At 39.5% G+C, this 19,609-nt stretch overlaps 1 protein-coding gene across 1 annotated transcript; it reads right to left on the bottom strand.

Annotated features, from left to right (window-relative positions):
- Positions 1-9,145: 9,145 nt before the first annotated feature.
- On the bottom strand, positions 9,146-19,205 carry LOC118718088 (PAX3- and PAX7-binding protein 1-like). The gene is given in 7 exon segments (XM_045581223.1): positions 9,146-9,382; positions 9,538-10,445; positions 10,448-11,330; positions 11,332-11,398; positions 11,400-11,826; positions 11,829-11,924; positions 19,061-19,205. Coding segments are annotated over 7 exon segments (2,538 nt in total). The 3' UTR covers positions 9,146-9,370.
- Between the last annotated feature and the right edge of the window lie 404 nt (positions 19,206-19,609).

Here is a 19,609-nt window from a genome sequence, read left to right as displayed (position 1 = left end):
TCAGTGAGCTAGAAGACAAGATGGAAAAAAATACCCAATAAGAGCAACTTCTAGAAAAAAAATATTAAAAAGCAGGAGGAGAGCCTACGGGAGCTTTGGGACAATGCAAAACAAAACAATATTTGAATAATAGGGGTTCAGGAAGGAAAGAAAACCGAGGTAGATATGGAAAACGTATTTCAAGAAATAATGACAGAAAATTTTCCTGAGATAGAGAAGAAAAAACCCACACAAATCCAAGATGCTCACAGAGTCCCAAGCAAAATGGATCCTAGAAGACCAACGCCAAGATATATTATAATTAAATTGGCAAACACCAATGACAAAGTTAGAATCTTAAAAGCAGCCAGAGAGAGACAGAAAGTTACATACAAAGGAACCCCCATCAGACTAACAACTGATTTCTCAACAGAAACTTATCAGGCCAGAAGGGAATGGGATGAAATATACAAAGTCATGCAAAGAAAGGGTCTGAATCCAAGAATACTGTACCCAGCAAGACTATTAATCAAAATTGAAGGGGAAATCAGGAGCTTCACAGACAAAAAAAGACTAAAGGAATTTATCTCCACCAAACCAGCAATGCAAGAAATGCTGAAGGGTCTACTGTAAAAATAAAGAAATAGGAGTTGAAGAAGTAACACAGGAGTATAGAATAAAAATGGCATCAAATGAGTACCTATCATTAATAACATTAAATGTAAATGGTTTAACTGCTCCAATCAAAAGACATAGTGTAATAGATTGGATAAGAAAACAAGACCCATACATCTGTTGTCTACAAGAAACCCACCTCAGAAAAAGAGATGCACACAGACTGAGGGTGAAGGGATGGAAAAAGGTTTTCCAGGCAAATAGAAATGAAAAGAAAGCTGGGGTAGCAATACTCATATCTGACAAATTAGATCTCAGAGTGAAGGACATAACAAGAGACAATGAAGGCCACTTCATAATACTAAAGGGAGCAATCAAACAAGAAGAAATAACCCTGGTAAATATATATGCACCCAATACGGGAGCACCCAAATACATTAAAAAAAAAAAAACTGCTGGAGGACATTAAGGGAGAGATTAACAGCAATACAATCATAGTAGGAGATTTTAATACCCCACTGTCACCCTTTGATAAATCATCTAAACAAAAAATCAGCAAAGAAATATCAATCCTAAATGACTCACTAGACAAGATGGAATTAATTGACATCTTCAGAACATTCCACCCAAAGCCACAGAATATACATTCTTCTCAAATGCACATGGGACATTCTCAAAGATAGACCACATTTTGGGACATAGGCAAAGATTCTTCAAAATCAAGAAGATAGAAATCATATCAAGCATCTTCTCAGATCATAGTGGCATAAAACTGGAAATTAACTACAATGAAAATAATCCAAAGAAATCAAACACATGGAGACTAAACAGCATGCTATTAAACAGGGACTGTGTTACCAGAGAAATCGAGGAAGAAATTAAAAACATCCTGGAAACAAATGACAATGAAAACACAACAATCCAAAATCTATGGGACACAGCAAAAGCAGTTTTGAGAGGGAAGTTCATATCCTTACAAGCCTATTGCAAAAAACTAGAAAAAAGTGTAACAAATGATCTAACTCTACAACTCAAAGAGTTAGAAAAAGAGCAACAATAAAAGCCCAGTGTAAGTAGAAGGAAGGAAATAACAAAAATCAGAGCACAGATAAATGACATAGAGACCAAAGAAACAATACATAAGATCAACAAAACCAAGAGCTGGTTCTTTGAAAGGATAAACAAGATAGATGGACCTCTAGCCAGACTAACCAAGAAACAAAGAGAGAGGACCCAAATAAACAAAATCAGAAATGAAAGAAGTGAAATAACAACAGACCCCACCAAAATACAACGGATTGTTACAAAATACTATGAACAACTCTACTCCAACAAACTGAACAACCTGGAGGAAATGGACATATTCCTAGAAAAATATAATCTTCCAAAACTCAATCAGGAAGAATCTAAAAATCTCAATAGAGCAGTGACTTGGGAAGAAATTGAAACAGTCATCAAAAAGCTTCCAGCAAACAAAAGCCCAGGGCCAGATGGCTTCACAGGAGAGTTTTACCAAACATTCAAGGAAGAACTAAGAACTATCCTCCTCAGACTATTCCAAAAAATAAAAGAGGAAGGAACACTTCCAAATTCCTTCTATGAAGCCAGCATCACCCTAATACCAAAACCAGATAAAGATAACTCAATGAAAGAGAATTACAGGCCAATATCCCTCATGAACATAGATGCCAAAATCCTCAACAAAATTCTAGCAAATCGAGTCCAGAAGAACATCACAAAGATCATACACCACGACCAAGTAGGATTTATTCCAGGAATGCAAGGATGGTACAATATCTGCAAATCAATAAACGTGATACATCACATAAACAAATTGAAAGACAAAAATCATATAGTCATATCAATTGATGCAGAAAAAGCATTCGATAAAATCCAACACCCTTTTCTGATAAAAACTCTTAACAAGGTGGGAGTACAAGGATCATACCTCAACATAATAAAAGCTATATATGATGAACCCACAGCCAACATTATACTCAATGGGCAAAAACTAAAGCCATTCCCTCTAAGAACAGGAACAAGACAGGGATGCCCACTCTCGCCACTCCTGTTTGTCATAGTACTGGAAGTACTAGCCATTGCAATTAGACAAGAGGAGTAAATAAAAGGCATCCAAATTGGAAAAGAAGAAGTAAAGTTATCCTTATTTGCAGATGACATGATATTGTACATAAAAAAACCAAAAGACTCCATTAAAAAACTAATTGACTTAATAAATGAATTTGGCAATGTAGCAGGATACAAAATTAATGCCAAGAAATCCATGGCTTTTCTATACACTAACAGAGAAACTGCAGAAACAGAAACTAAAAAAGCAATTCCATTTACCATCGCACCAAATAAATTAAGATACCTAGGAGTAAATTTAACTAAGGAAGTAAAGGACCTATATGCGGAAAACTACACAACACTGAAAAAAGAGATAGAGGAAGATTTAAAGAGATGAAAAAACATACCATGTTCATGGATTGGTAGGATAAACATCATCAAAATGTCCATACTTCCTAAAGCAATCTACAGATTCAATGCGCTCCCCATTAAAATATCAACAACATATTTCACCTACCTAGAAAGAACTCTCCAAAAGTTCATTTGGAACAATAAAAGACCCCGAATAGCCACAGCAATCCTGAGAAAGAAGATTAAAGTAGGAGGGATCTCAATACCAGACTTCAAACTATATTACAAAGCCACTGTTCTCAAAACAGCCTGGTACTGGCACAAGAACAGACATATAGATCAATGGAATCGAATCGAGAACCCAGATATCAACCCAAATCACTATGCTCAATTAATATTTGACAAAGGAGGCACGAATATACAATGGAGTCAAGACAGTTTCTTCAATAAATGGTGTTGGGAAAATTGGACAGACACATGAAAAAGAATGAAACTAGATCACCAACTTACACCATTCACAAAAATAAACTCAAAATGGATACAGGACTTAAACATCAGACGGGAAACCATAAAAATACTAGAAGCATCCACAGGCAGTAAAATCTCAGACGTATGCCAAAAGAACTTCTTCACTGATACCACCCCTAGGGCAATGGAAGCTAAAGAGAAAATAAACAAATGGTACTACATCAAAATAAAAAGCTTTTTTACAGCAAAAGAAACCATCAACAAAACAACAAGAAAGCCCACAGTTTGGGAGAACATATTTGCAAATGATACCACTGATAAAGGTTTAATCTCCAACATCTACAAACAGCTTATACAACTAAATAAAAGGAAGATAAATAATCCAATTAAAAAATGGGCAATGGACCTAAATAGAACATTTTCAAAAGAAGACAGAAGGAAGGCCAAAAGGCACATGAAAAGATGCTCAAAGTCACTAATTGTCCGAGAGATGCAAATCAAAACAACAATGCGGTACCATCTCACACCTGTCAGAATGGCCAACATCAACAAATCAACAAACGACAAGTGTTGGCGAGGTTGCGGAGAAAAAGGAACCCTTGTGCACTGCTGGTGGGAATGCAGACTGGTGCAACCACTGTGGAGAACAGTGTGGAGTTTCCTCAAAAAACTGAAAATGGAACTCCCATTTGACCCAGTAATCCCACTTCTAGGAATATATCCCAAGAAACTAGAAACACCAATCAGAAAGGATATATGCACCCCTATGTTCATAGCAGCACAATCTACAATAGCCAGAATTTGGAAACAGCCTAGGTGCCTGTCAGCAGATGATTGGATCCAAAAACTATGGTACATCTACACACTGTAATACTATGCTGCCATAAAAAAGAAGGAATTCTCATCATTTGCAGCAACCTGGATGGAATTGGAGAACATCATGCTGAGTGAAATAAGCCAATCAATGAAAGAGAAACACCACATGACCTCACTCATTTGTGGATAATAAAGAGCATTATAAACTGATTAACCAAAAGATAGATATAGAGACAGTATATCAATAAGTAGACTGTCAAATTACAGCGGGGAGGGGAGGAAGATCTGGGGGAGATAATAGATCAACCGAAGGACTTTTATACATGCATATAAGTACAACAATGGACACAAAACTCTGGGGAGGATGTGTGGAAGGGAGGGAGGGAGGGGGTCAAAAAAAATCAATAAAAAAAGTAAAAAAAAATAATAAAAAAAATAAAATTGACTAGAAAATAAAAATAAATAAATAAATAAATAAAACATTAAAAAAAAAGAAACGAATTTTTTTCCTTTTGTCCTCAGTTGATTTTACCTTTTTAATTATTACATTTTTAGATTCAATTAGCATTATTACTGCCGCTATTTTAACTTTTTTGTTTCCTTTTTCTTTCTTTTTTAAGTGCCATTTTATTTTCTCTTTATTTTACATTTGAATTAGTGTTCTTCATTTTATTTTCATATATCCTTTAGCATTGTTTAACCTGATCTCAACACGACCTTTGCAACATCACTCTCTTCCTAACCTTTCCCCTTTTGCTATCCTGTTTATCTTATCCCTTTCCTGCTTTAGATTTTCCCTACTCTTTCTGTCTCCCCCATGCTAAAATTTCTACCATACTTATATATCTAATTTCCAATCCCCTGTGCCAAGTGCATACACACCACTCTCTGAGCTGTATTAACTAGCAAAAAAAATTGTTTTCCTCTCTGTCCTTCTGATGTTGTTTGTGTGAATGTTGATTATATTGTATTTTTAAGCTTTTTAGTGAGATTATTTTGCTTATTTTTTGTTGTTGCTGTTTCTTGGTATTTTTTTAATTTGCTATTTTTTTTTACTTCTGTTTTCTCTTCCTTTGCTGTTTTTATTAGTGAGTGTTGTAGTTTGTATTATTCTCCAGGTACTGTTGCCAGCATTTACTGGGGTTAGTGGTTGATCTACTGAAATTCTCACCCCATATATATAGTTTATTCCCCTTTTCTCTCTTAGTCTCTTTCTTGTCTCTCTTTTTTTCTCCCTGTTTCCCAATTTCATTTTAGCACTCCATTTTTTCCCCTATCTTTTTCTCCCTCCCTATTCTCTTTTTACTCTTCTTTCTCTCCTATTCCCTAATTTGCCTTTCCCTTGTGGTCACTTTTATTGGAGGTTATTAATATCGCTAATACATTTCTGCTTAGTGCCTTGTGTGTTGTACCTGGTTGTGTTGTATTTTGTGCCTTTAAATCAACACAGGAGAGAGAGATCTACATAACCAGACATCCTGAAAAGAGAGACCATGGGGAGACAAAGAAACAGCCCACAAATGAAAGAAGAGTAGGCATCACCAGAAAAGTAAGTAAACGAGTTAGAGGCAAGCAACCTACCAGAGAAAGAATTCAGAGTAATGATCATAAGATGTCTAAACAGAATGGAAGACAAATTTGACAATCTGAGTAAGAACCAAGAGGAAATGAAGAAGAGCCAAGAGGAAATGAAGATGAACCAAGAAGAAATGAAAAATAGCATCGCTTCTGTAAAGAACTTAATAGAAAGCATCAAAAGTAGACTAGAAGAAGCAGAGGACCGCATCAGTGAGCTAGAAGACAAGACGGAAAAAAATACCCAATTAGAGCAGCTTTTAGAAAAAAAAAATTAAAAAGCAGGAGGAGAGCCTAAGGGAACTTTGGGACAATACAAAACAAAACAATATTAGAATAATTGGAGTTCCAGAAGGAAAGGAAACTGAGGAAGGCATAGAAAAACTGTTTCAAGAAATAATGACAGAAAAATTTCCTAAGATAGAGAAGAAAAAACCCACACAAATCCAAGATGCTTGCAGACTCTCAAACAAATTGAATCCCAAAATACCAATGCCAAGGCAAATTATAATTAAGTTGGCAAACACCAACGACAAAATAAGTAACTTAAAAGCAGCCAGAGAGAGACAGAAAGTTACATACAAAGGAACCCCCATTAGACTAGCAACTGATTTCTCAACAGAAACTCATCAGACCAGAAGGGAATGGGATGAAATATACAAAGTCATGCAAAGGAAGGGTCTGAATCCAAGAATACTATTCCCAGCAAGGCTATCAATAAAAATTGAAGGTGAAATCAGAAGCTTCACAGACAAAAAAAGATTAAAGGGATTTATCACCACCAAACCAAAATGCAAGAAATGCTAAAGGGTCTACTGTAAAAATAAAGAAATAGGAGTTGAAGAAGTAACACAGGAGTATAGAATAAAAATGGCGTCAAATAAGTACCTGTCAATAATAACTTCAAATCTAATGGATTCAATGTTCCAATAAAAAAAATATAGCGTAACAGATTGGATAAGAAAACAAGACCCATATATCTGTTGTCTACAAGAAACCCACTTCAGAAAAAAAGACACACACAGACTGAGGGTGAAGGGATTGAAAAAGGTTTTCCAGGCAAATGGAAATGAAAAAAAAAAAGCTGGCGTAGCAATACTTATATCTGACAAATTTGATCTCAAAGTGAAGGACATAACAAGAGATAATGAAGGTCACCTCATTATACTAAAGGGAACAATCTAACAAGAAGAAATAACCCTGGTATACATCTATGAACACAAGATGGGAGCACCCAAATACATTAAAAAAAAACTGCTTGAGGACATTAAAGGAGAGATTAATAGCAACACAATCGTAGTAGGAGATTTTAATACCCCACTATCACCTTTGGATAAATCATCTAAACAAAAAATCAGCAAAGAAATATCAATGCTAAATGACTCACTAGACCAGATGGAATTAATTGACATCTTCAGAACATTCCACCCTAAAGCCACAGAATATATAGTCTTCTCAAGTGCACATGGGTCATTTTCAAAGATAGACCACGTGTTGGGATATAGGAAAAGTCTCTCCAAATTCAAGAAGATAGAAATCATATCAAGCATCTTCTCAGATCATAGTGGCATAAAACTGGAAATTGACTACAATAAAAATAATCCAAAGAAATCAAACACATGGAGACTAAACAGCATGCTATTAAACAAGGACTGGGTTACCAGAGAAATCAAGGAAGAAATTAAAAACATTCTGGAAACAAATGACAATGAAAACACAACAATCCAAAATCTATGGGACACAGTAAAAGCAGTTTTGATAGGGAAGTTCATATCCCTACAAGCCCATTGCAAAAAAAAAAAAAAAAAAAAAAAAAGGTAACAAATTAACTCTACAACTCAAAGAGTTAGAAAAAGAGCAACAAGAAAAGCCCAGTGTAAGCAGAAGGAAGGAAATAATAAAAATCAGACAGAGATAAACGACATAGTGACCAAAGAAAAAATACATAAGATCAACAAAACCAAGATCTAGTTCTTTGAAAGGATAAACAAAATTGATGAACCTCTAGCCAGGCTAACCAAGAAACAAAGAGAGAGGACCCAAATAAACAAAATCAGAAATGAAAGAGGTGAAATAACAACAGACCCCACCAAAATACAAAGGATTGTAACAAAATCCTACGAACAACTCTATTCCAATAAACTGGACAACCTGGAGGAAATGAACATATTCCTAGAAAAATATAACCTTCCAAAACTCAATCAGGAAGAATCTAAAAATCTCAATAGAGCAGTGACTTGGGAAGAAATTGAAACAGTCATCAAAAAGCTTCCAGCAAACAAAAGCCCAGGGCCAGATGGCTTCACAGGAGAATTTTACCAAACATTCAAGGAAGAACTAAAACCTAACCTCCTCAGACTATTCCAAAAAATTCAAGAGTTAGGAACACTTCCAAACTCCTTCTATGAAGCCAGCATCACCCTAATACCAAAACCAGATAATCAACTCAGTGAAAGAGAATTACAGGCCAATATCCCTCAAAATACCTTGACATTTAATTTTATTTTTTAATTCAGCAAACTTCCAAAGTTTTAAGTGACCAGTGACTGGAAGCAGGCCTGTAGCCATTAAAATTCAAATTAGCTACATTGTTTCCTGCCTTGATGCTTGCTGGGAGAAATTTCAAAATGACCACTTTTTAAAAAAATATATATTTTATTGATTTTTTTACAGAGAGGAAGGGAGAGATATAGAGAGCTAGAAATGTCGATGAGAGAGAAACATCGACCAGCTGTCTCCTGCACACCCCCCATCAGGAATGTGCCTGCAACCAATGTACATGCCCTTGACCGGAATCGAACCTGGGACTCTTCAGTCCCCAGAGCGACACTCTACCACTGAGCCAAACCGGTTTCGGCCACATTTTTCCTTTAAGAGATCGAAGCATGGGAAAAAATGTTTTTGGCTGGCGAACAAGTTTGGTCTAACCTGGTCCATTTAAATGTCAAAGAGCGAAGTTAGTTTCTCCCTGTACTATTAGACCTTCATAATTAATATATTACTTATTTATGTTTTAAAAATTTTGAGATTTTAAATCCAACTATAATTATCCAAGGTATTTTTTTAGTAAATTTTGTATGAGAGACAATTTACTGACTTTAAGTGGCTTCAAAGCTAAAGTATTATTTTATTTTATTTTATTATTTTATTTATAAAAACAGGAGTGCCCTTAAAATTTGGGAGGCAACCTTGTAATGCGGTACATCATTATACAAAAATTATCCTTTAATATGGATATTTTTGGGTAGTCTCCACCATCTGTTTTTTTTTTATATTAATAATGTTCTTTGTATTAAAACCAGAGTCGCTATTTTACAGTAAGAAACTTCACATATATACAATCTGTACATGAGGAATGGAAAACAGCACGGGGAGCATTCGGGGTCAGGCCAGCTTCCCCTCCACCAAGGACTTGAACTCCTTCACATTGTGTTCGCCAGCGACAGCCACCGCGTGGTCCAGCGCGTGGACACTCGCAAGGAGCTTGATTATCTGTTTAATGTTTTCCCTTGCATTTCTTTTTTCCACATCAGAGCATCCGATGCTGTTTCTATAAATTGTATCTGCCAAGTGTAGGAGGTATCGACAAAAGTTTTCTAACTGAGAAATAGTTCTTTCTCCTTTCAGGTTCACGAACCATTGCTTGGGGAAACAATTGATTACATTTTGGGCTTTTTTTATGCTGTCATCTCCATATTCTGAGTTCTGAAAAGCCATGAGAATATACCTATTTAATAAGCCATCTATTGATAACTCCTGGAGAGTTTTATTGGAGAAAATGCCATACCATTGAAGAAAATTCCCTAAGAGCTTAACCGAAGACCAAAACTGTTGTTGGAAAAACAAGTAAGGCCTGGAGTTTTTATTTTCTAAGACATTTTTGGGGTATAAGGGCATGAACACATCATCGTCCAAAGTTCTCCTCATTCTCAGCAAGAGTGCCTTCAGATACACCTGTGTGTTTTTGTTTTCTGTGTTCGCTACAGAAGGATATCCATTCACTAACTTTAACGTGATCCCCACCATCCTGGACGTCTGTGTTGTGGAGAAGGGGTCCCACAGGCTTTCGGTGATCATTGTGAGCTTGGGGAGGATCACCTTCTCCACGATGGTGGGCAGCAGCACGATGTCCACGTCCTCTCTCTCCTGCTCGCGCTCTTCACAGCCATACAACAGCAGTGACTCAAACCACAGCATGTTCTCAAAGTCCTGGCACTTGGCCTCCAGAGGCATCCAGGTGAGGAGCTGCAGCCGGATGAGGGGGCTGAACAGCTTGGGCAGACAGAGGTCGATGTACGCATCCTTGTAGGATGTGTAGTATCTCGAACGCCAGGCTTCAAAATGGGATTTAATGCAGTCGATAGAGTGGAAGCTCTCCAGAACATCTTTAAACACCTTGCCCGACTCCTTTGAGATGCAATCTTTCTCCAGGTTGAAGTTGGTGATGTCGGTAGACGTCTCCTCGTCGTCACTGGAAAGGCCTTCCAGGTGGTCTGCCATCTTCACCATTTGCTCTCTGGCTTGTCGCTGCCGAGTCCTCCTGGCCTCAAGCTCAGCAATCCACCGTTTACATTCTCCTGATACAGGGCCCGATCCCTCCCAAAGGAACAGAGATTTGGTGCCATCAGAGCCTTATTTGAATGGCTTGAAAACTCCGAAGATTCATCGTTAATATCATCTTGTCGTCTTAGGACAAGGCGGGAGTCTCGCTGTTTGTACAGCTGATGTATTGCTGATTCAAGTTCATTAATCAGAGGCACCTTTTCACTGAAACACTCAAGCAAGTCTTGGACATACCCTCGCATTTCTTGCAAAAACTTATACCGTTCACCAATCCCCCAGGAAGACCCTTCCAGTCTCTCAATGGCCCTGGTGGAGTCCACGCGGCTTTGCAGGTGCTTCTCGTGCTGCTGGCGGTTGGCTTTGTGCTTGTCTTTCATGGAGTCCAACCTGTCTTTAAGCTGTTTCTTTACCAGATCAATAGTAACGGGTATCATCTCATTACTGGGAGTTTTGAAAGGGGCTGAATTATCCGTTTTTTGAGATTTGCCGTCAGAAGACCCATAGGCTGTGTAACTGTATGGAATGCCGTAGGATGAGCCGTAAGGCATTGTCGGGTAAGTGCTCGGGTAGTACATGTTCACTTCTGCGGGCTGGCTGGCTTGGACCTGAGGGATGTTGATGCCTTTCCGTATCTGCTCCTGCTCCCACCGGCTGAGCTCCTCGTCCTGCTCCCCAGCGACCAGCGCGTCGTCGTCACTGCCCTCGATGCCTATTTCCTCGGCAATTTTCTGTCTTTGTGACTTCTCTTTCACAGAAAACACTATCTGGTGTTTCTCGTCGTCATCCTCATCGTCGCTGGCATCGTTCTCGTCCTCCCGGATGAGGAGGCCTTTCCCGGGCTCGCTGTCGTGCGGCGTGAAGTCGCCCAGCTCCTGGGCCATCTGCCTCTTCTTCCCGCGCGGCGTGTATGAACGCTGCGTCTGGGATTTCTCATGGACGGAAAACATTCAGAGACAACAGGGTTTGAAATGCCGCTGCTGGCCTTGGGCTTCTCCTCCTCCTCCTCGCTCTCCATGTCCATCTCGTCCTCCCCGTGCTCCCCGCCAGCAGCTCTGTCCTCCTGGCTGGGGTCCTTCACGTGTCCCTTTTTGTCCAAAGGCAGTTCATTGTCAGCTGACGAGTTGATTTCTGTCTTAATCTTTGATTTTTCAAGATCTTCTTTATATTCTTTCTTAAGTAATTTTACTATTTTTTTTTTGCTATAACTTGATTTCTTCACTTTGAAAACTTCTTCAGTTTCTTCCTCCTCGTCCTGGAAGCTCAGCAGGCTGGCCCACGGTGCCTCTTTGTTCTCCCGCGGCCTCTTGCTCGGCTTCAGCCCGTTGCCGGGTTCGGCGCTGCCCGGGAAGCAGCCCCCGGCCTTGGCCCGGTGGCCCGCTGGCTCTTCCTGGAGCCCGGCAGCAGCAGCAGTGGCTGCGGCTCCCGCTCCTCCTCCTCCTCCTCCTCCTCCTCCTCCTCCTCCTCCTCCGAGTCGTTCCGCTTGCGCACTGTTCACCCGCTGGGCCCTCACATCCGCTCCCCCTTGTCGGGCCCGGGTGTAATTCCAGGGGTCACAAAGAGGATCATAGCGGCTGCTCCGGGCCTGGCCGCTCCCAGCCTGGCAGCCGCTGCTCCGAGCCTGGCCGCTCCCAGCCTGGCAGCCTCTGCTCCGGGCCTGGCCACACCAGACCCAGCTGTTCCGGGCCTGGCCGCTCCCAGCCTGGCAGTCGCTGCTCCGGGTCTGGTCACTGCCGCTCCTGACCTAGTTGCTCTGGACTTGACTGTTGTTGCTAAAGGCCTGGCCACACCCGACCCGGCTGCTCTGGGCCCGGTTGCTCCGGGCCCGGCCGCTCCGGGCTGCGGCCAGGCCAGGAGCAGCTGCTGACAGGCTGGGAGCAGCCAGGCCCGGAGCAACCAGGCCCGGAGCAGCCGGGTCTGGTGCGGCCAGGCCCGGAGCAGCGGCTGACAGGCTGGGAGCACCCAGGCCCGGAGCGGCCGGGCCCGGAGCAACCGGGCCCAGAGCAGCCGGGTCGGGTGTGGCCAGGCCTTTAGCAACAACAGTCAAGTCCAGAGCAACTAGGTCAGGAGCGGCAGTGACCAGACCCGGAGCAGCGACTGCCAGGCTGGGAGCGGCCAGGCCCGGAGCAGCCGGGTCTGGTGCGGCCAGGCCAGGAGCAGCGGCTGCCAGGCTGGGAGCGGCCAGGCCCGGAGCAGCCGGGTCTGGTGCGGCCAGGCCCGGAGCAGCGGCTGTCAGGCTGGGAGCAGCCAGGCCCGGAGCGGCCGGGCCCGGAGCAATTGGGCCCAGAGCAGCCAAGTCGGGTGTGGCCAGGCCTGTAGCAGTAACAGCCAAGTCCAGAGCAACTGGGTCAGGAGCGGCAGTGACCAGACATGGAGCAGCTGGTTGTGGAACGAACCAGAGCAACAGAGGCCAGGCCCGGAGCAGCCTGGCCCAAAACAGCTCGCTCCTCACCTGCCCCTGCCCCACGGCTGTCTCTCAGACATGGCTGGAAACTTTTGCGGGAACTTGAGGGTCTGCTGAATCAAGTGATGAAGACTTATATCTGGATGTGTTGAGTTAGTATAGTCCTGGGGTGTTGATCTGTGAGTGCCTTGGGTGGGGCCTGGATGAGGCTGGTTGTCCTATTAGGAAATGTCTTTTGTGTGAAGTGTATCATTGGGCATGTGGAGGTATTATTGATATGAGAGAATGCTAAGTAACAGATTTGCTATCTGAAAAGGGATTTACTATCGGGGAAAGGGAGGGAGGAAGAGACTGAACATAAACTGTGCACCAATGGATGAGGATGAGGGGGCAGAGGGTGGGGTGGGAACCTGGTGGAGGGGGGAAGAAACGAGGAACCTGTGTAATAATATGAACAATAAAGATTGATTTAAAAAAAAAAAAAAAAAAAAAAAAAAAAAAAAAAAAAAAAAAAAAAAAAAGAGGATCATAGCGGAGGAGAGAGCGGCCTCCGGGAAAGGGGCTGCGGAGCATCTTCCCCATCTGGTTTTTTTTTTCTTTTTTCTTTTTTTTTTTTTTTTTTTAGAAAAAACAGTCTTTGGGTTTTATTCGTTAGCATCATAAAGAGATTAAGTTTAGCTCAAAACTATCTAAAATCTAAAATCAGATGGTGTGCACATTTGATTTAAGCTAGCTTTCTCTCTTCACAAGCACAGAAATCCCAGACATATTCCTAAATTTTGTAAAACTGTTAAATTACAAACTGGGAAATAACATGGCAAAGATGAGACTTTTAAAAATAGCATTTTCTGGAGTGGGTGTCCATTTTATAGGATCACCAAAAGACTAATCAATGGGCTGGGACCTTTTTTAGTTACTTCCTTCTGTCTAGAGAATTTTCTTACAACCTGTGTTATTGGCCATGTGTACTGCTAATATTCTTTCTCTCCCCATTCCCACATTCTGTTTGTTCTGGGGAAACTCAGCAATGGCTTGGTCATCTACATTTCTTTTCATTTAAATTAAATTGAAGTTATGCTTAATAAATTAGCAGTAAACATCAAAGACAGATAAAACAGTAATTAATAGAAAGTATCCAATAATTTCTTTTTTAATATCTAAGACATAAAAGGTTGAATCTACATTGATTGAATCGATAGGCAGAATACTCCTGCCTTTCCCTAAAGTTCCACCTTGTGTCCTTCTTGGTTGTCTACATTCTTTAAAAAAAAAAAAAAAAAATCCTGTTTTTCCACAAAATTTAATTAGCAGTTAAACTTATTCACCTGTTGCATATAATTTAGCTGATTTTTCATATCAAAATATTGTCCCAGTCCTGCCATCATTTCATAAGTTATTTGAGTATTCAGCCCATGGTTTGCATGGGCTTGCTCCTGACATTTCTCCAAAAATTCTCCCTTCCATAGTAAATAATCTCTTCCGCCCAGAGTTGCACAAGCCAGAGAATACAAATAATAAGGAGCTAAGAATGCTTCAGAAATGTTATTCATAATTTCTCCTGTAAAAGGAACCATTGGACCATTCTGAAGTATGCTTTCTTGTAGGCATTTATCATTTTAAAGTCAAATATTTCATGCTGTCTTATTATATGATTTGGGAGTTATGGGTCAGCTAGCTGTATAATAGGAAAAGAAAGTCTTCTAAGATCATGTCCTTCAATTCTTCTCTGATGGCTCTTTGCATAGGTGATTCCATTAACAGCAAATTAAATGTTTCAGAATTAGGACATGAAGGTGGAGGGGGCCATGAAGGCCATTCCTCCAATTTTTCTTTTTGCTCCTCTTTAGGAGTGGAGGGTGCAAGGGGAGGAAGTTTATCTTCCTTAGCCTCTTTAAAAGGCTCTAGCAAATGCAATACTGTGTTCCACAAGAAGAAACAGTTTGGAGGCAAATGTTTCCCCTGATGCTGAGCTTTTTCAAGTTTTGACCCACTCTTTGCCAACATTCAAGATCTAATGTACCTTCTTCAGGAAACCAAGGGTTATGTTCTATAATAATATATAAAAAACTGTAAGAGAATACCTTATGAAACTTTAATTCCTCAAGCATGCAAACCAAAAGTCTACAATAAAGTTTCTTACCTTTTAACTGAATTCTGCCCCATTAGCCTGTCTAAAAAAAGACGTTCCCACCCTATTTACAGATCACAACTTCTGCAACTGACTGTGGGCTTAACGCAGTATATTTCCCTACGTATACAGTGAATTCTTCCCCACCTATCTGGTGAAATCTTCCCCACCTTGCCAGTGAAACTTCGTTCTTCGCTCTAGCAGGCGTCTTCAAACTACGGCCTGTGGGCCACATGCGGCCTGCAGAGGAGTCTGATCCGGCCCGCCAGGTTTTTTGGGCAGTGTACGCAGCTGAGGTGTTACAGTAGGAATTAGTAGTTCATATAGTCCGGCCCTCCAGCTCTCTGAGGGACCATGATCTGGCCCCCACTTTAAAAAGTTTGAGGACCCCTGCCTAGGTCGTCAAACAACGGCTCACGAACCACAGGCAGCTCTTTGGCCCCTTGAGTGTGGCTCTTCCACAAAATACCACATGCGGGTGTGCACATACAGTGCTATTGAAACTTTGTGGCCCGTGCACAGAAGTCGGTTTTCGGCTCTCAAAAGAAATTTCAATCGTTGTACCGTTGATATTTGTCTCTGTTGACTAATGAGTTTGCCAACCACTGCTCTAGGTGAAATCTTCTCCTCCAGAGGTACCTCATTGAGGTGCCAGATGTGATGACCCACATCCTGCATGGTTCAGGGTTTGGGCTCTGCAGAAAGGGCATGCACAAATGATAGAGATGAGACAAGAAATAATAATTTGGAAATTGGGGGGCCAGGCAGGAGCCCAATGCAAGAGGAAGGACTCCACTTGTGCTCAGGCCTTGCCATCCTTTTATTCAGTTTGGGATACACTTACAGCCCTTAGGCAGGCAATTCCAGTAACAGACAGACTGTCTTATCAGTAAGGATTTACATGAGACTATCTGTTTGGTAAATTGCTCCAGCTACAATTATCTCAACTAAACAACAGTGCATAGCTCTGACCCTTGCCAGAGCTCAAGGTTCACCAGTGTTTCAGGCTCCTTGTCTACACCTCTCTGCTAGTGAAGACAATGGGCAGCTTCCAACACCTCCCACCCTCCCCTGCTTTCTTTCTAGGTTTGATGATCTGTTTGATGCTTCTATGACTCTGGACCCATTTTTGCTCATAAGTTTATGTTGTTCATTATATTCCACAAATGAGTGAGATCATGTGATATTTACCTTTCTCTACTGGTTTATTTTGCTTAGCATAATGCTCTCCAGGTCCATCCATGCTGTTTCAAATGGTAAGAATTCATTCTTTTTTTACATCAGCATAGTATTCCTTTGTGAAGATGTACCTATGTTTTAAATCAAATCATCTGATGATGGACACTTAGGCTGTTTCCAAATATTAGCTATTATAAATTGTGCTGCATTGAACATATGGGTGCATATATTCTTTCTAGCGGGTCTTTCTGATTTCTTGGGATATATTTCTAGAAGTGGGATTACTGGATCAATGGGAGTTCCATTTTTAGTTTTTTGAGGAAATTCCATATTGTACTTCACAGTGGCTGCACCAGTCTGCATTCCCACAAGCAGTGCACCGGGGTTCCTTTTTTTCCACATCCTCTCCAGCTCTTGTCATTTGTTGATTTGTTGATGATGGCCATTTTGACAGGTGTGAGATGGTACCTCCTTGTCGTTTTGATTTGCATCTCTCAGATGATTAGTGACTTTGAGCATGTTTTCATATGTCTCTTGACCTTATTTTTGTCTGCTTTCAGAAAGTGTCCATTTAGGTTATTTGCCTATTTTTTATTGGATTGTTTATTTTCCTTTTTTTAAGTTGTATGAGTTCCCTATAAATCTTGGAGATTAAACCCTTATCAGATGTAACATTGGCAAATATGTTCTTCCATGTAGTGAGCTCACTTGTTTTTTAAATGTTTCTTTTGCTGTGCAGAAGCTTTTTATTTTGATGTCCCATTTTTTTTTATTTTCTCCTTAATTTTCATTGTCCTATGAGCTGTATCAATAAGATATTGTTATGACATATATCTCAGATTTTGCTGCCTATGAATTCGTCTAAGATTTTTATGTTTTCCCCTCTTATATTTCAGTCCTTTAATGCTTTTGAGTTTATTTAGTGTATGGTATAAGTTGGTGGTCTAGTTTCTTTTTTTTCTTTCTTTCTTTTTTCTTTTTTTTTTTTCATTTATCTGTCCAATTTTCCCAGCACCATTTATTGAAGAGACTGTCTTGAATCCATTGTATGTTCTTGCTTCCTTTGTCAAGTATTTATTGAGCATAATGGCTTGTGTTGATTTCTAGGTTCTCTGTTCTGTTCCATTGGTCTATATGTCTGTTCTTGTGCCAGTAAAAGTCTGTTTTGAGAACAGTGGATTTGTAATATAGTTTGATATTTGGTATTGTGATCCCTTCAACTGTTCTTTCTCAGAATTCCTGTGGCTATTTGTTTTTTGTGTTTTTTTTTTTATTCCATATGAAATTTTTGGAGAGTTAGTTCTAGGTTGTGAAATAAGCCTTTCATATTTTAATGGGGATTGCACTGAATCCATAGATTGCTTTAGGTAATATGGAGATTGTAATGATGTTGATTCTACCAATCAATACTACCAAACAAATTCTTCAATTTGTTTATGTCTCCCTCTATATCTGTCTTCAATGTCCTGTCGTTTTCTGAGTATAGATTTTATACCCTCTTAGTTAAGTTTATTCCTGGTATATTACTTTTTTTGTTACAATGAAAAATGGTGGATTTTTTAAATTTCTCTTTCTGTGAATTCATTATTGGTGTATAAAAAAAGCCATAGATTTCTGTGTGTTAATTTTGGATCCTTCTACTTTGCCAAATTTATTTATTAAATATAGTGGGATTTTTTTTAATGAAAACTGTATGTTTTTTTTACTTATAATATCATATAATCTACAAATAATGACAGTTTTTCTTCTTCTTTTACAATTTGGATATCTTTTATTTATTGTTATTATCTGATTGCTATAAAACAAGAATGGTGAAAGTGCACATCCCTGTCTTGTTCCTGATCTTATGGAAATGGTTTTAGTATTTGCCCATTGAGTATGATGTTGGCTATGGGTTTGTCATATAAGGTTTTTATTATTTTGAGGTATGATCCCAATATTTCTACTTTGCTAAGAGTTTTTATCAATAAAGGGTGTTGGATTTTATCAAATGCTTTTTCATCAATTGATATAATAATGTAATTTTTGTCTCTGAATTTGTTTATATGGTGTATCATGTTTATTGGTTTGCAGATATTGTACCTTGTTTACATTACTGGAATAAATACCACTTAGTCAAGGTCTTTCTACTGTAATGCTGGATCCAATTTGCTGTAATTTTGTTGAGGATTTCAGCATCTGTGTTCATCTATGAAATTATAGTATCTTTATCTGAGTTTGGATTAGGGTAACAATGGCTTCATAGAAAGAGCTCAGAAGTGTGCCTTCCTCTTGAATTTTTGGAATAGTCTGAGGAAGGTAGGTTTTAGTTCTTCTTTGAATGTTTAATAAAACTCCCTGTGAAGCTGTCCAGACCATGGCTTTTGTTTGTTGAAGATTTTTGGATTACTGCTTCAATTTCCTCCATAGTTATTAACCTATTAAGATTTTTTTATTCTTCCAGACTGAGTTTGCAAAGATTAAGTTTTTCTAGAAATATGTATATTTCATGTAGTTTGTCCCTTTTTTCTGGAATAGAGTGGTTCATATTATTTTTTAAATAATCCGTTCTATTTCTTTGGGGTCTGTTGTTAATTCACCTTTTTTATTTTGGATTTTATTTATTTGGGTCCTCTCTCTTTGCTTCTTTGTGTGCCTGGCTAGAGGTTCATCCATCTTGTTTATCCTTTCAAAGATATAGATCTTGTTTTTTTTTTGTTTCTTTCCTAAATCAGGGAAGTTTTCTGTCATTATTTCTTCAAAGAGGTTTTATATTCTTGCTCAGATTCCTCTCCTTCTGTTCCCCTTATTATGTGGATGTTGTTTCATTTTATGTTGTCCCAAAGCTCGCTTAGATTTTCTTGCTTTTTAAGGGGTTTTTTTTCTAGTTGCTGCTCTGTTTGGGTGTTTTTTTCCTACCCTGTCTTCAAACTCACTGATGTAATCCCTAGATTCTTCTAGTCTACTGTTGAAACCTTCCATTGCGTTCTTTATTGTAGCTATGTCATTCTTCAGTTTTTCTTGAGTCTTACACATGTTGTTGAATTTCTGGTTCAGCTTTTTCAGCATCCTAATAACCATTGCTCTGAGTTTTTCTGTGATAAATTGCTTGTCCCTCCTCCCCCCTTCATTTATTGGTGATTCCTCATTTTCTTTCATCTGCAGGTCATTTCTTTGTCTTTCCAATATTAATCAGTTTTAAAGAATCTCTGCTTTCCCTCTTCAGTTTGTAACTTTCAGGGCACCCATAAATTACACAGGCCCATTTCAAGGAGCATTGTAAAAAAAAAACAAAGAATAAGAAACACACACACACACACACACACACACACACACACACAACATCTTTTAGCTTGTTATGTTTTAAGTACCTAGATTAAAGAGTTATTGCACCTTAAATTATCACAAATTTTTCAAATATTGTTCATCTAGAATAGCTCTCTAAAGTGACAGTGTAGGTAGTACATAATGTTATCACTTCAGTT

This window comes from Pipistrellus kuhlii, unplaced genomic scaffold, assembly GCF_014108245.1.
Source record: "Pipistrellus kuhlii isolate mPipKuh1 unplaced genomic scaffold, mPipKuh1.p scaffold_m20_p_138, whole genome shotgun sequence".
Classification (NCBI taxonomy): domain Eukaryota; kingdom Metazoa; phylum Chordata; class Mammalia; order Chiroptera; family Vespertilionidae; genus Pipistrellus; species Pipistrellus kuhlii.
This window is presented reverse-complemented; position numbering and strand designations above follow the sequence as displayed.